This window comes from Uranotaenia lowii, chromosome 3, assembly GCF_029784155.1.
Source record: "Uranotaenia lowii strain MFRU-FL chromosome 3, ASM2978415v1, whole genome shotgun sequence".
Taxonomy (NCBI): Eukaryota; Metazoa; Arthropoda; class Insecta; order Diptera; family Culicidae; genus Uranotaenia; species Uranotaenia lowii.
In genome coordinates this window covers 214,717,873-214,734,435 of record NC_073693.1, presented here as the reverse complement: position 1 = coordinate 214,734,435, position 16,563 = coordinate 214,717,873, and the positions used below count along the sequence as shown (strand labels likewise).

The following is a 16,563-nucleotide window of genomic DNA, read 5'->3' as shown; positions in this document are numbered from 1 at the left end:
AAACTTCCGTGCCAACGTTTCATGTTTTGGCAACACTAGGCAAAACAAACCATACAAAGTCAGTCATTGGTCTATTCTTGTGAGTGACAGACGTTTTTGAGTGAATTTCTGAATTGAGATTCCTAAAAATCGAAAAATCAAGTCCAATGGCAATGACGTAGTTGATAGTATAAGCACAAAGAGCGCACATTGTTAAGACTTAAGACTGCTGCTACAAAAAATTGGTTTCTGGTTCGGCCTTCGGTAGCAAGACATTTAAGAAGCGCAGATTTAAAAGCAGATAAGCTTAGGAAGCACAGATTTAATGCTGCTGATTGTTTGTTTTGATTTGGCCTTCCGGTGGAAAATGGCGGAATTGGCTTGGGAAGCGCAGATTTTAAGGCAATTGCTGCTAGGCATGATCAAATCGCGAGTCTACATACTCGCACATTGCCTTATTTGCAGATTGATTTTATTTCGTGAAACTCAATCTGCAATGATGCTATCGGTAGGTTCAACTCGGAGAGCATCAGTAAGTGAGCTTGGGAAAAACTCAAACGAGTTTACTGCAATCAAAGGAAACATCAGCAAAACGAACGTACAGTTCTGCGAATTCAAAATTCAAACTCGTCTTTCGGCAGCCGAACACATCAATCGGACAACGAAGCGGGGCGTGGCTAAAAGTGGTAGGGCCAAGGGAACGGGAAATGAGCGAGAGGATGGTGCGAGGTATTGTTGGCTCGGTTTTCGGGCCACGATCGTTCATGCGCATTTTATGTTCGCTAAGCTTCGTTCTGTTGTTTCGTTGTGTGATTTAATGTCTGCCATGCTTCGAAATCATCAATGCTGAACTGTTCTCTTCGTTTTGTATGCATTTACGTAATGATTGGAACGAAGATACAATCAATCGGCACATAACACGTGAAACTCGGAAGAAATCAGTAGAACATTTTTTTCCGAAGCGAGTTTACACATGTCTGATTGCAGCTAATTGTGGGTTTTGATTTAACCTATCGGTGGAAAAGACGGATTAGCTTAGGAATCGCCCATGTTTAAGCCAGCCACTGCTGGTTGTTTGTTTTGATTTGGCCTTCCGGTGGAAAAAAGGTTTATTGGCTTAGGGAGCGCAGATTTTAAGCATGCTTCTGCTTATTATTTGTTTTGATTTGGCTTTCCGTTAAGAAGAGGCGGATTAGCTAAGGAAGCGTAGATTTCCAAGGTTTCAAAATCAACGACAAATCTATCATTTCGTTCAATGTAGTGGCTGATAACCTCAGCATGCGAATGTACAGCATAACGCTTTCTCGAACGTTGTGTTCTGGTAACTCCAGAAAAACAACCTCTTTCCGCTTTCTTCGCGTTCCCTCTCGAAGCCTCCCTCGTTTCATGATGACTTCGAAAAAATGCACTCTCGAAAGGAATCCGTAGCCAGAACTGGTTCACTGCGCTATCGACTAACTCTTGCCCAAACCACCTCGTTCAAAGAACCCAGAACAGTTTCAACCGTTGAAGACGAGCTTACGCATGTTAACCACATGCGCAACACAACTCGAAAACACGAGAATAATCCTCTCGGCTTGCAGCTTTATAGACTGCCCAGTTTCTCTAACGCTTTTATTGCTCTGAAGAGCCAAAAGGAAACCTTCAGCAGCATGCGCCCAAACTGACTTTGATGCTCTGCTGAAAGTTACGGGCAGCTAACCGTCGTCGCCCAAAATATCTCCAAATCCACAGGAAAAAAAACTGCTGGCTTGGATCAGCTCACGCTTGTTAACTGCAGCGTAGCTCCACAGCCCGAGAAAAACCCTCTCTACAAGATACAGATTCCTCCAAACTCCGTTCCGGGATAATCCTCCACCAGGAGTATTCGAACCTGACCAATCCTGGTTGTAGATCCCGAGAGTCTTCCTCCCAGTCGTTGGATATAAACTCAATGCATCGAGAGTAACACTCTCGAAACCCGATTTTGTGGCCTCGAACTCCAGTGGCACCCTCTGGCTGACCAGGAGCATATCGTGGTCTCTGCGCTGACGATCCTCCAGCGCGGTATTCCGTTGTGTCTGGATCAGCACTTGCTTGCTGATTACAGCGTAAAATCAAAGCACGAGAGTAACCCTCTCGGCTTTCAGCTCCACTCAATGAATCCGGTGTGGACCTACTGACCATCGCACAGCCCGGTTGTGGATCCAAGGACTCCTCCTGGCCGTCGGTCGTGACGGCATCGAGAGTAACCTTCTCGGTCCACGAACCTCCCCGGACTCGATCTATGGTGGAAACTCCGTGCTGACCTGGGTCATCTCGCTGGCTCGTGTTTGCGCTGGTGGTCTTCCGACAGCTGGCATGCGCTCTGCAATTGTCCTCTGGCTCCTCGACCCTGGCTGGTCCTTCTGCGCTGGCTGCTGGAGCACTTGCTAACCGCAAGCCTAATATACTTGAGAGTGCCCCTCTCACTAACTCATAATTTTCCAATCCAGCCGTATCTGGTCCCATAACCTGTTGAAAACGCAGGTTCAGTGATTGGAATAGAGTTATATTTATTTATGTTTCGTCATTCTAGTCATTACATAACTACACAATACATTAGCGATTGCTATTGTCTCGCTCTCCACCTATCAACTTCCCTAACCGGGAAAGTACTCATTTCTGAATGAGAAATTACTCGATTCTGTGCGAATATTCTGAGATATCCACTCAGAATATCTGGCAACATTGCTGAGTTATCACGAACTCAGTTTGAGTAGTTCGACTTAACCATGTGATGATGTAAACATTTATACTGCCATCCTCATTACTATCCTATTGTTCGGCAATCACCAATTGCGATTTGCCCGAAACAAGAAAAGAGCCAAAACAAATATTGTTTTGGTTCTACTGCAATCAGCAGCAATGTGGAATCGGCGGATCGAAATGATCCAATATTTTGCTAAATAAGGACTCGAAATACTCCGAAACCGTAAGTATCAACAGAAACAAATATAAATATGGGAGTTGGCGGTCTCCAATTAGCGGAATCAAAAAATAGTGGAGCTATTTAATTCGCCAGCCCTTTGAAAATTTTACTGGAAAACCTCTAACATAAAATTTGCAGATTATTAGCGATTAGAGGATTAGCGCTTTTGTGCCGACCACTGCCAATAACTATCTAGGTACTGACTTCAAGAGCATTTTATTTGGCGTTATTGAATTTTTTACTGCAGTTTTTTAGTAAAAAAAAAATTTTACAGCTTTCAGCAAATTTTGATTTTGCATTTCCAAAAGTTTGCAATTTTTAATACTCTGAATAACTTAGACTGAATAACGCAAGTCTGAATACTTAGAAAAAATCGACAAAATCTTCAAATTTGTTCATGTGGTTCCTACACCCAGAGGAGTGGTTGCAAAAATCCAATGTTTATTAAGCAAATCTCTGTGCCGAAAACTGTGATGTACCAAAGATGATATGATAGTAAAAGCACTACTGGCATGAAAACTCGAACTCCCAAGCTTAATTATGCATGACCCCTACATTGTTATAGGAATGTCATCCTACTGGATAATTCATCCCAAAAAAAAATTTAGTGAGAATCGAACTCACTGCTACATCTCATCTCGGCTTGTAAGTCCGATACCTTAGCCAGTGCACCATCTGAGTCGGTTAGTAAAAGAAAGTTTTTTGAAATAGTCTTTCTGCTACTACTGATACTCATTACCGAAAAATGCAGTGCGTTGCCCGACTGACGTTTGGTCGGTGTTTGTTTATCCTCCTTTGTCTTTGATGAGAAAGAGATGAGGGGATGAAAAGGGAATGGGGTAAGAACGAGACACTAGAAACTGTTTTCTGTCGCCGGCCGGTTTCCATACACTGACACAGCTCATCTTGGTTGGTGGTTATTGGTTATTTGCCGTCGGTTGGAAACAAAGAATGTTTTTTTTTCTAAAGCCAGTTTACATACGCATACAGCACTGGATACATCGTTAGACAATATCCTTCCTGAATGATTGTTTATATCCTGATTTGTCTTGTGATAGGATGTGGGATATGTTTTATTTAGTTCTTTTGACATATGCAATGCGGTTTCGCTGGAAGGACAATGCCAGTAATGCCAGTTATAAGAAAGCTTGTTAATGCCAGTCTGGCACAGAACCTTATACCGATTATTCCACCTCCAAACAATTTCATTATTGGAGAAGAGTCTGATTTGCGTAGTAGTTGGCCCATGCGATGATATGAAAAAAAAACACAAAAATTCAATTTTTTATACATTTATTTTGTTTTGGGAAACATTCTTTTGATTATCAATTTAAAAAAATCTCATTTCTGGATGCAAATAAATAAAAAAAAAAAACAAGCGTATAATCTGAGTGTTTTGCCCTCTTGTCTGTGGCCAGCGATTTTCAATAGTCAATCGGAGTGAAAACCTCGAACTAGATACCTACCTACCTAGCTAGCTACAGAAATAACCTTGACTGAGGCATCTGAGGCCGCTAAAGGCGATGTTTATGGGGCCTCGCTGGAGCAGCAGCAACGGGAAGGCAAAAGGAAAAACCGGTGTGAGCTCACCTTGAAACGTGTGTCTCAATAATATAATTCCGAACCCGTTGTCGCGTCGTTGTCGCCATTTTCGTAGCAGAGCCATCGACGAATAAATACGACCAAGACCAAGTCTCTCTCTCTCTCTGTCGCTGGTTCGTAATAATAACACTTTAGAGCATTTGCCCGTGTGTTTACTCAAGCCGCGCGATCTGTGAATCCACGGAATCCACAGACACTGCAGCAGCAGCAGCAACGGAATCGTGATAATTGTGATTGCGAGCGCGGGAAATAAAACTGTTTTCATTTCATTTGTCACTTTATACTGTCATTCCGAGGCGCGCGAACGATGGATTGTTTATCCTCCTCAGCCCGAATGATTAAGCGTAGTCTCTAAAGCTCTTAAACTGCTCCTACGCGGCACTCTCTTCTAGACATAGTCGTATCAGCTTCGATGGGGTTTTACTCCTTAAAACAAACAAATTATTGGAACAAAAAGAAATGAAACACTTGGATAAATCAATTGGTTGTTTTTTATCATCACGCAACCTTTGCTGGAAGTGGTTATCTAGTATTTACACGCAGAAATTAAATTTACTCGGAATTGATTCAATTTTTGAGGAACGGTACAACTTGAAACAATACTTTCAAAATGATTAATTGGACAGTGCCAAGAAGTGGCGATGATACACAAACCCTGTAGTCTTTATCGTGGACTAATTGAAAAAATTGTGCTGTTTTTATATATATTCCATATACACTATAAAATGATCGTATGAAAGTTGAAAAAAACATAATTTACCTACCAAAGTGAAGGCAATATACATACATAAATTTTGTTCTTTCTTAAGCGACGAAAACTACACCAATTGGGCGCTATCCGATACCTTATTCGTACCTATCGAAAGAATGGAAGAGAGCGCAAGATTTTAATCGCATAGCCTTCAAATCGATGCCAGCAAAAAAAAATTCCCGTTCTCTTATCGGTTAATACGTTCGTCGCCACTCTTATTTTGGTAGTTTTACTAGCCGGGCCCAAAGAAATTTTCAGAGAGAGAAAGCAAAGAGGGAGAACTCCCATATTTGAAACGTGGGGCGAAGCTGAGCGGTAAACTCAAGTAAAAGATCGTCACACGCTTTTTGATGTGACGGTGCCCCCCAGGAAATACACCCGTCACCCGAATATGGGTGCCGTGTCGACGAACGTGTTAATATTACTCAATTTCACTCTGATTTTTAGCCATCTGGATGTACTGCTGGTTAAAGAGAGAACATGACGATAATTTTCTCACTTGAAACCCGCGCGGGAACAAAATCATTTCATAATTTACATACCTGGAGGACTTTCTATCATATCCGATTTAAACTGACTTAAGACGACATTTTATACGATCTTTTCACTATGCAGTTGGAATTGCGGTTCGCAACACCATTGTAAACGACTTAAGTTATCATTTCTGATACAATTTCATGTTTACTGGGCTTGAACTTGAAGAATGTTTTCAAACTGAGTTTAAACAAGTTCAATCCATGATGAAGTTGAATTTGAAAACAAAAACTTTTATCAAGTTTCCATGATTTGGGAAATTCGCCAAACGTCTAAAACATTCAAAAAAAAATTTTAAATACAAGTTTTAGGTTTTAACTTTGCTATTTCTTTTATCAGAAACCCAGAGATAATTTTTCCTAGAACTTCTTCCATCAAGCATTGCAACCTTGAATGTAAAACACGAGCCCTGTAATTGAGAATAACGAAAAAGAACATTCCGATGAATGAATTTTCTCCCACGAGCGACAGCATACATTCATATGTAGAAGGAAGAAATTACTACCCGCCACGATTCCTCATTACAAGTAACATCAAGACCCTTTGCATGCAAAAACAAAAAATCTCGTTTATCAACCCGTGTTGATCGAATCAGTAAATAGTTACTTTGACAGTCAGTCGTTGCAGTGTGGGGGAAACTTGACTTGGTTAAATAATATCGAGCGAACAAATCTCGGTCAATGTCGAGCGATTCAACTGGCACTAGCAGCCTCTTCCTGGCTTCGATTCGATTCGAATCGAGTGGGAAGTTGCAACAAACTACTGCACTCCGGATCAAGAGTGGGAATGCTGACATAATCCCGCACAATCATTACAGCTGATCGGCAAGGTTGCAAAGAGCAATTGTGGGTCTAGGTTTTTAAAGTGGCTTATCTACTTTTTTAAATTTTATCTGAGAATGAAGTTATCTTGCAGAAGAAAATAAAACATTCGTCCCAATGAAAATGATCTTCGGAAACGAAGAATTCCTTCATTCTGGAGAAAAAAACATGACCTGACGTCACCCATCTTGGCATAAGGGAGGGAAGAATGCGTTGGTGCAGATAGATTAATGATGCCACCAATGTTAACAGATGTCGGATGTGGCAGATGTCGCCAATCTCGGAGTCGAGATCGGAATTCCGAGGCATTAGCACAATTGCATGTCTACATTTCCGCAAAGTCCAAGATGGTACCAACATTTTATGGGAGGCGGAAGTTCAAGGGAAATGTTGATGTTCAGACAGACAGTGGTATTTGATTTTGAAACGTGGAAATGATAATTTTTTTTGTGATTAAATTCTAAGAAGTATCGAATTCATAAATTATATTTACCTAGGGGACTTGAAAAAGCGTTTAAAATTCAATTTAATTTTCTTTTGTCGAAAGCTGAAAATCAATCACTATAGCGGCATAATGAAAATCTCCCTGGGGCAGTATAAGCACCATTAATCGGGGCACGATGAGCATTTCCTGCCGTAGAAACTAGCAGCGAATTTAATTGGATTTAGTTGATAAAATTTTAGAGCTGAAGCTTGATTTGTTATGCACTCATCTCTCCTAGTTTTTGTTAAAGCATGTCTGCATTTATCGTTTCATTATTGTATCCAATGTTTTTGTGATTCACCTATGTGTTTTATTTACGTTTACATTTAATTTTATTTTTGTTGTGTATGTAACCTGCATGTAACCCGCTTAACCCAATCAATCAATTCCTCTACCAAAATTTGTTCCAGGCTAACGGATTGGCTTGCCAAGCAAAATACGTCGCAGGTTCGATTCCCTCGTACGCCGCCAACGCAAGTTTGTTTGTGAAATCGCACGCCTACTAAGACCACCAACAGCGAGGAGCAAAGCAGAACTACCACCACAACACAAACACTCAACAACAACAACAACAACCTACACTCACTATATCCGTAAAGAATTTAGCTATCAAGAGACTGCACGCACGCATACACTCTTTCTCGTAAATGTCGAATGCACGCACACCAGCAGCAAAAGTACCACAGAGCATTTATTTACCAATTTCTTATTTGCTTTCTATTGTTTCGCACAGTACTTTACACTTAAGCACGATAATTCAAAGTTTAACGTAAGCAGCACACTTAACAGTACCTTGAGAAAAAGAATGAAAATAATCTAAAAAGACTGTGACGCGTTTAGTATAACAATAGAGGAGAAACACATAACAGCGAGGATACGCAAACAAACAAACATCGACTGAATATTATCGTTGAAAAAAAGAGGGAAACTCGAACCGAATCTGAACAACCCATCTGCCTAATGTTTTTTTTTTATTTTAATTTTTCCGTTAGAGGTGATAGCTCCATACATTCCTAGTTTTCTTTGGTTCAAAACAGATCATCGGATTAAATTGGCTGACAGTGTGAATAATTGACAAAAGTTTCGAAAAAAAGCTCTCACTATTCCTGTAGAACCATTAGTTATTTATGTTGTGTTGTGAAATAAATGAAAGAAAACTGAACAGATCTTATAGAATTGGTAATATGCAAACATCAACTAAAATTACAAAAAAAAAACAGGGTCGTATATCACAAAGTTGATCAATAAAAATATTTTATTAAATTTACCGGAAAAAAAAACAATTAAAAACAAAAAAACTTTTGCATGTGTTTTATTTTTTAGTTTCTTTATTTTCTGCTTTAAGTGTGAATGTGTTTGTAACCTTTTGTAAATAACTTTCACCATTTCCCTGCTCTATTTCGATGCTCAATTTTAGCACTTTTCGGGTAGTGTCGAATATCACAGCTCTTACGGTTTGCAGCACAAATCAATATCACAAAATGAACTAGGTGTTTAGAGTCCTACGTCTAATTGGCACTTTTCTCTAACAGCATTATTATTTTTTTCCGTTTAACCAGAATACAAATGGCAAAAAGTTCCATGTTAAAAATTTTTATCATACAGTAAGCGTAACTGATTGGGAGGCTTAAAATTTTCAAAAATCATTTATCTACATCAAATTTTCTATTTTTTGAAACAATTTGCTAAGCAATACCTTAAGTTTTAAGTTATCAAATTGAGCCTCAATTTTGATGCATTAGGCGAAATCAAGTTCTTCAAAATTGTGCATTACGGATTAAGAATATTTTTTATCGTTGAAAGAGTTAAAAAAAGCTTTGTAAAATGCATTTAATTTATTGCCTGACTGGCTTTATAGAATAATTTCAAATTTAAGGGTCTAAAGGCCTTATTTATTACCTTATTTATTATCCAACGTTTTTGAAAGTGATGCTAGTGAACAAAACTACACTCGTTTTCTCCATGCAACGAAAAGAAAACAGCATCAGCATTATCTAGCAAACAAAATGGAAGCACTTATTCGAGAAATTCGTGTAATAGCGTGTATTCTGTAAACGACTTAGCCAGGGATGACAATTATACTAATTTTTTTTTTCATTCTCATCCCTGCATCAAAAATTTAAAAACTTGAATAAATAAAATGATAAACATACATATGTTTTAAGAAAAATTTGCTTTTTGTTCGAAAATATCTACCCACAAAATGTGGTCCAGAGCAATTGATTTCGATCAATTTCTATGAGGTTCTATTGTAAATTACCATTTGATTTGAATATTTCGCTTGCCACAATATTTTATTTTCGTATCAAATGATTTTTAATTTACTTGCCCTGGATAAAAAAAACTTCATATTTTTGCATATATTCTTTAAAACAAACAGTTCAGAAACAATATTATTAATTTATTCTGTTGCCATATTTAACACAAAACGTATTGCCACTTTTCTATACAAGAAGAAGGATGAGTTATTTTAGTTAAACTCAAGTTTGTTTATTTTAACCAAAAAAGCCTATTGTGGTCCATAGTTAATTAAAAATTAAAAAGGTATGTATTGGTAAGAAATATATACAAAATATACTTATGAAGAACAATTTACTTATTATTGAGAAATAGAATTCTGAATTAATATACGCATATTTACATATGGCTTTAAATTAACAAATCATTAAGACATTATTGTCAGATGGTTTTATTTTTAAAAACAAACCATTAATGGGTTTTTGAACGATTTTAGATCAAAATCTGATGTTATTTTAATCATGTTTCTCTTGTTAGATTCTAGAAATTTAAAAAAAAAGGCTTATCATCAAAATACGAGTTTTGTTGTTAGTGTTCAGGTTTCAAAACCTGGTTCAGGTTTAAAAATTCTATTTTTAGAAATGATTGCCTAAGAAAAAACCTTAGAAAAGGCTTAGAATCATACATCAAAGAGGCAAATTTGCAGCATATTTTTTGAAGAACGTTATTGTACCATAAAATCAAATTAAAGCGATTCTGACTAACGCTAAATTATTTAAACATAAATCCATCGATTACTATTTTTTTGTCTTATATCAAATGACAAACCTAAAGTAGTTTCAACTAATGAATATTTGGAGTTAAATCAGATTTAATCAAATTTAATAAAAAAAAATTATCATTGTACCAAAACTTATAAAAAAAAAAGTGATGAAAATTTATTCGGACGGCATCCCTGATCAAACAGGATTTGATTTATTTTTCAGAACATCACTAGCTTACATAAACAAAGCATGAACAAGTGATGTAGACGCCTTAATATATGTAATAAAAGTGAGTGTCTTTTTGGCTGGTATGCAGTGATTATCGAAAAACACCATTCAAATATCAATTGAACCGAAAATTACCATCGGTTAAATGGGTTAAACTATTTTAAAGCAGATTTGTTCGATGTTCTGATAACTTCTCTTCGCATTCAATACAAATACATTTTTTTTTAATCTGGATAATTCAAGACTTTTCAAAAACCATGTTTTCAAAAATCAGGACAATTCGAGAGTTTTTCAAAACGGTTCACGAAAATCAGGACAAATTCTGAAAAATCAAAACAAACTGGCATCTTTGACCAATGTTCCGAAAAAAATCACAGTGTCCGTTCCTTCCATTTCTGTCTCCCGTTTTGGCGTTAAGTGTATATCGGTTAAAATATTTCTGTTGTAATGATAATGATAGAATTTATTCAAGAATTTTTAACCTCAGAGGTCATATTGGTCTGAATCGGTTATATTGTTAACAGGCATTTGTTCATGCACATTATGAGATATTGTATAGAAAAAAAAAGCTATTTTCCTTGAAAAAACTTGTTGGATCTTAATTGATTAAAGAAACTTGTTAAGTTACAATATAAAAAAATATTCTGATATCAACCCTTAGTCAAACCAATACAATATTATAATAGTCTTAAACTTGTTTGAATAAACTGTATCAAAGTGCCTTTAAATCTATACATAAAAATATTTTTATCAGTCTGTCTGTCTGTCTATTCCCTATAGAATAGGGGAAAAGGGGTATCCAGAACAAAAAAGATATGATTGGATCCTGAAAATGGGACCAAATAAGACTTGGGAATGTATCCGGGTACGAGGAATAATTCTATGATTGTTTGGTACCCCTCACTTCTTCCAGTGGAGAGGAAGTGGGAGGGGGCTCCTATATATTTTATCCATTTCTCGAAATCGAATCGTTTCTATGATATTTTGAGACCACACCTCGCTTCAAGTGGTTGATTTCAAAAGGGTAATGAGGCTGTGCAATGTTTTTCGCATAACTCGAGAATTTATCAAGCAAATGGAATGTAATTTGTCATTATAGGTTATTTTTGTTCGATATATGTTTATGAGATTGTTTGGTCCCCCTCTTTCCTTGCAGTTGAAAGATAGGAAGAATATAGGGTGCTCCCATCATTTTTTGCATAACTTGAAAACTTAAACTGCAAAGGGAATCTATCCCCCTTCTGAAGACGATTTCGCTCAATTTGTTCTCTAGCGTGGGCTTCAAGTGAGAGAACTGCCTTGTAGTTCTCTCTGTGACTAGCAGTGGAATCCGACTGCCAAAAATAAAATCGGTAGTAAATTTTGAAAAGGGCGAATGCGCCAAATGTAAACAAACCGAGTTATCAGTAGGGTAAAAATGTACGTTCTAAGACCTATATTTCGGTTGTACAAATGTATCTGAAGGAAATTTTGTTTCCGAGAAATAACGAAAACAAAATAATATTTTTGCTGGGAGCTTATGGAGCTGTCAATCTTTGAACGCGTTTTTCTCGAAACAGTGGTGTTGGCGCATTCGCCGTATTCAAAATTCGATACCGAAATGGTGTTTTTTTTAAGAATTGTCCAATGGGAGAACCAGCAAATATTGCCGCTGGCAACGATTCGTATGTGTGTTGAAAGCAAAAACTTGTACTCTCTAGCATATCGGGAGAGATCTCTTCTCGGATATATCAGAATGAGGGAGAGGTAAAATTTTAATGAGAGAAAGCTAAAGGTTTTGGAGAAAAGTAGATCGTACTTGGTACCGGAAAAGAAGTCAGTTTAGGAACGAATTTCGCGAGATTCGTATCGCATTGATGCTCGTCTACCAAATAATTCTTAATGCAAATGCAGAGAAAATGGCAAAAGTTTCGGTCGGTCTCCACACTATGGTTATTTGATATCATCCTATTCTTCCACCCCGCAAACATAAAATCGCATAAGAAATGATAGCTCAAGTCGTTAAAAACGCTACAACGAATCGCAATTCCTACCAAACAAGTAAAAGATCGTAACAATGAATATTTGAAGTCGGTTTTAGTCGGATATGATAAAAAGTTCGCCATGTTGGAAGATTCTGAAGACGGATGACTAAGATGGAGATAGATGATACGCCAATGATCACTCAGCCAACGATACAAATTGTGGTAAATTTTGTCTTGTTGTGCGGAAAAATAAGTAAATTTGAGTAAAAATTAGAGAAACCAGTGCTCAGAGAGAAAGAAATTGGGCGAATTGTTTTAAATTGTACGATAATTGCGGAATTTTAATAAAGAACATTCCAAAAGCAAAGAATTCTCTCTCTATTGCTATCTTCCGTCTGAAGACGATTTCGCCCAATTTGTTCTCCATTGTTGGTCTCCATTCATTGGCTTTAAGTAAGAGAACATCCTCCATCTGCTGCTCTATCCAGTGCAGTGTAACCATACTGCCAAAAACTTTTCTTAAATAATTGTCCAATGGGAGGAGCAGTAAATATTGCCGCTGGCATCTTTTCGCATGTGTTGAGAGCAAAAGATTGTGCTGTCTTGCATTCTTTCAGTATGTACGAAAATGGAGTCGAATATGTGGGACTGAAATAAAGAGATAAAAGATCACACACATTGTGCTGCCTAAGAATGAAATTGTGGTAAATTGTGGAAAGTTGTGCGGGAAAATGAGTGAATTGCATTAAAATAAGAGAAACCAGCGATCAGAGAGAGGGAGAGAGAGAGAAAATGTGCGAATGGTTGAAAATTGTGGCAAGTTTAGAGGCATTTATGGAATTTTGATGATTACCATTCCAAATGCAAAGAATTCTCTACCTATTGAATCCCCCGGTCAAATTTTGTCCAATTCGTATACTTTCTTTGCTTTAGCCAAAAGTTAAAAATATCCACTTTGGTACGTGAATGCTGGTTTTTCGATGATTTTATAATGAATACGTATAACGAAGTTTTTGAAAAATATACCGACAAAAATGTTTGTTTGGCAATGAGAAATAGGGATATATAATATTTTTAACCGTGATTCAAGTCTCGAGAGCTTTTCAAGCCATTGAAATCAAATTTTGTGGTGGAGGGATTTAAAAGGGAGGAATGTTTCCATGATTAATTGATTAATTAAATCCGTATTCCAGTGGAGAAAAGGGAAAAAGAAAAGAAGAAATACATACAATTTTTTTTGCATAGTTCAAAAACTTTTCAATCAAATGAAACCAAATTTACTGAAGGAATACTTGATTACGTTAAATGTTTCTGTGATTATTCGAAATCCCGTTCTCATTCCAGTAGAGAGATTTGAAAAGGAAGGGGGGTAGGACATCAGTTGTTTGTTATAACTCGAAAACTTGTCATGCAAATTTGAGATAACTGTGCTAAACGTTGTTATCAAGGAGTGGAAAACAGAAAAAAAAAACAAAAAAGCGCGCAAATGCCAAATTGATCAGATTAAATCACCGACCAGTTAGTAGGTATCCAATTTTGTTTCATTAGAATGATCATTCTTAAAACTTTTTTTAAGTCTTTGAGAGAGTTTAGCATTGGATATGTTCACAAGAAACAATAGATTTGTTGATTTGTTTTGTTCCGGCACGAGTTTTTATCATAAACGATTGTCGAAAAGTAAAAAAAATGCTGCCTGACCTACGTTGTTATAAGTTTACGAAAAATGTTTTTATGCAGTTCGAGACCACCCCTCCCCACAGAATAAAAAAAAAATCAAAAAATTTCGTTCATTTTTTGAAAGTGTAGCAAAGAACACTGAGTCAGCTATTATGGGAGAGTGGGGAATCATGGGCCACTTTTTTTCGTTGTTCCATAACTTCTTTATTTTGAAAGATAAAATGAAAATAAAAAATGGTATGGTTTTCTATTTTTTTAAATTTTTAATAAATTATTTTCCCCTAAATTCTGACTGTTTGAAAAAAAGCAATACTTTTGGATTTTGAAAAACGGTAGGGAATCGTGGGCCACCAAATCCAAATTGACCAAATAACATACAAAGTTTATGAGTTGACCCAAAACTGTGATTTCTTAATTCATTTCGTTATTTTAAAGCAATTTCAGATGATGAAATAAAAAAGAGAGCTGTGTATGATCGCATAGATTCCAAAACCTGGCTCGCGAACGTTTTGGCAAAATTTCTTATAAGGATAGACAAAATATTTTTCATAACTCTTCATTTGGCATAAGAAAACTTTACAGATAGATAAAACGTATTTTAAGTTCTGAATGTGTATAAAAACATAAAAATATAGGTGATTAAAGATGTGTGGCCCACGATTCCCCACAAGCTATGATTTGCAAAAGTTGGTTGCGGTTGCGGTTGATGTTTTATCAAAAATTCCTTCTCCACGTGAAAGATCATGACAAAACTAAGATCATAAGCGTATGAGCATATTTTTGTTATGCACTTTAGGTTCCCCTTCGATGAAATTAGCGGGTGTTTTTTTTAATTATGCAAGTAAATTTTTGTAACTTTTTTTAGCTTGATAAATAAAAGAAGCATATGATGCGTATTACAGACAACAACATATAGGAATATATGCTCACGCAAAGCGACGACGATGACAGTTGGTTTGAGATTTTTATCTCAACACACATCTGAGATATTAAAAGTGGCTCACGTTTCCCCATAGGCCACGATACCCCACTCTTCCCTATATAATTTTTGATTGAGTTATTTAAAAAAATATTAGATTATTACTGAGGTCGGCAGATTGCCCGGGTTTATCCGGGTTTACTCGGATATTAAATACAAATTTGGGAACAGTCCGTTCTGGTTGCAGGATTCATAGAAAAAAGCCCGGAATTATTCACTTTATTTTGAAAACCAAACAAAAAATTCAAATTGCTATTGCTTTCGGCAAAAGTTGAATTCGATCATTTTTACCAACAAAAATTATTTTATTTTAATTTACTCGGTAAATATTTTTTTTACAATTTTAATTACTTCAAACAACCCAAATACTGCTTATTTACTTGCTACTTATAAACATCCTCAGTGAGCCATTTTTTTCTATAAAAACGAACTCAGTGTTCTAATCTTTGTAACTTTTGAAACCCTTTAATGATGTTCTCAAGTAAAACTCAATTTTATATAAAGTTCTGTATCTTTTGATCATCTTTTTTTTTTATTTGCTTGATAAAAAATACATCCATTACTGCTAATAGAGCAGCTTACTTCAAGATCTATGCTTAAGTTTGATTATCAAATTTATGAAGCAAATCATGCCAATGATATATTTTCAACTGTTAACTAGCTGTCTGTCAACTAATATTTCATATCGGAACGTTTGCTTGAATTTGACTGTAAAATTGTGATCTTCCTCGTATTTTTCCCCTTTCAAATAAACGAATTTCAAATCAAAATCATATTTTTTTCTGTTTCCCAAGACTCTACTTCAAGTTTAAAAAAAGTCCGTTTGAATCAGAGTAAATAAACCTCGTGCATCAGACATTTTCAAAAAATATTTGGAATTATACATTTGAAAATGATGAAAAATTTAATAAACATACACGTATTATTTCGTATTGTTATCATGGAAAAGTTTATGAATTTCCGATCTTGCTGAAATTTCAACATGTTTGATTCTGTTTGTTTTTGCAACTGGATCGATTCTAACAACCGATTCTGAGTCAATAAAATACGCAAAAACCACAGGCCGGCAACTAATAACTCAGAACCTAGACATATGATAATCTTATAATTTGGCTCAGTTTCAAAACAGAGCGTCGAATGACCAGATGGCCTTCCGATTCCATCATCGGACGTTGACGCTCTCGTGGCAAAGTGAAATTATTCACCCATAGTTTTTCAACCACGTCAATCAACCTGTTTAGAGAATCCTTGATTCATCTTCGAATAGCAAAACAAAATTTACTGTGAAAGAATGAGTTGTGGGAATATCAGAATTACTTTATTTGAAATGATTTTTTTTGGAAATTTATAATTTTGAGCTCTTGTGCATGATAAAAATTTTAATATTACATTCTATAAATAAAACAAATTAAGACCAAAATTTAATAAAAACAATAACTTTGTAACCCACTGTTCAAGGTTGTTTACCGAACTTCGACTTGATTCGACAGTTTCAAGTAAAATCGCCTCCACAATTTCGCTCGGCGGCAGTCCGATGCATTTCAAAATACATCAAAAATCGCCATCCCTTCCGTTAATGTGATTCAATGTGG

At 36.3% G+C, this 16,563-nt stretch overlaps 1 protein-coding gene across 3 annotated transcripts in view; it reads left to right on the top strand.

The window, feature by feature from the left end:
* LOC129758595 (fructose-bisphosphate aldolase-like) overlaps positions 1-16,563 on the top strand; it is a 106,242-nt gene that overhangs the window by 69,511 nt on the left and 20,168 nt on the right. For 2 of the 3 annotated variants that reach the window (XM_055756140.1, XM_055756141.1), the window contains exon 6: positions 7,532-8,235. The exons of the other annotated variant lie outside the window; for it this stretch is intronic. In XM_055756140.1, coding sequence (XP_055612115.1) covers positions 7,532-7,627 — 96 coding nt within the window. In that variant the 3' untranslated portion in view covers positions 7,628-8,235. Of the gene's footprint in view, positions 1-7,531; positions 8,236-16,563 lie in introns of those variants that run through there. 3 annotated transcript variants of the gene reach the window in all.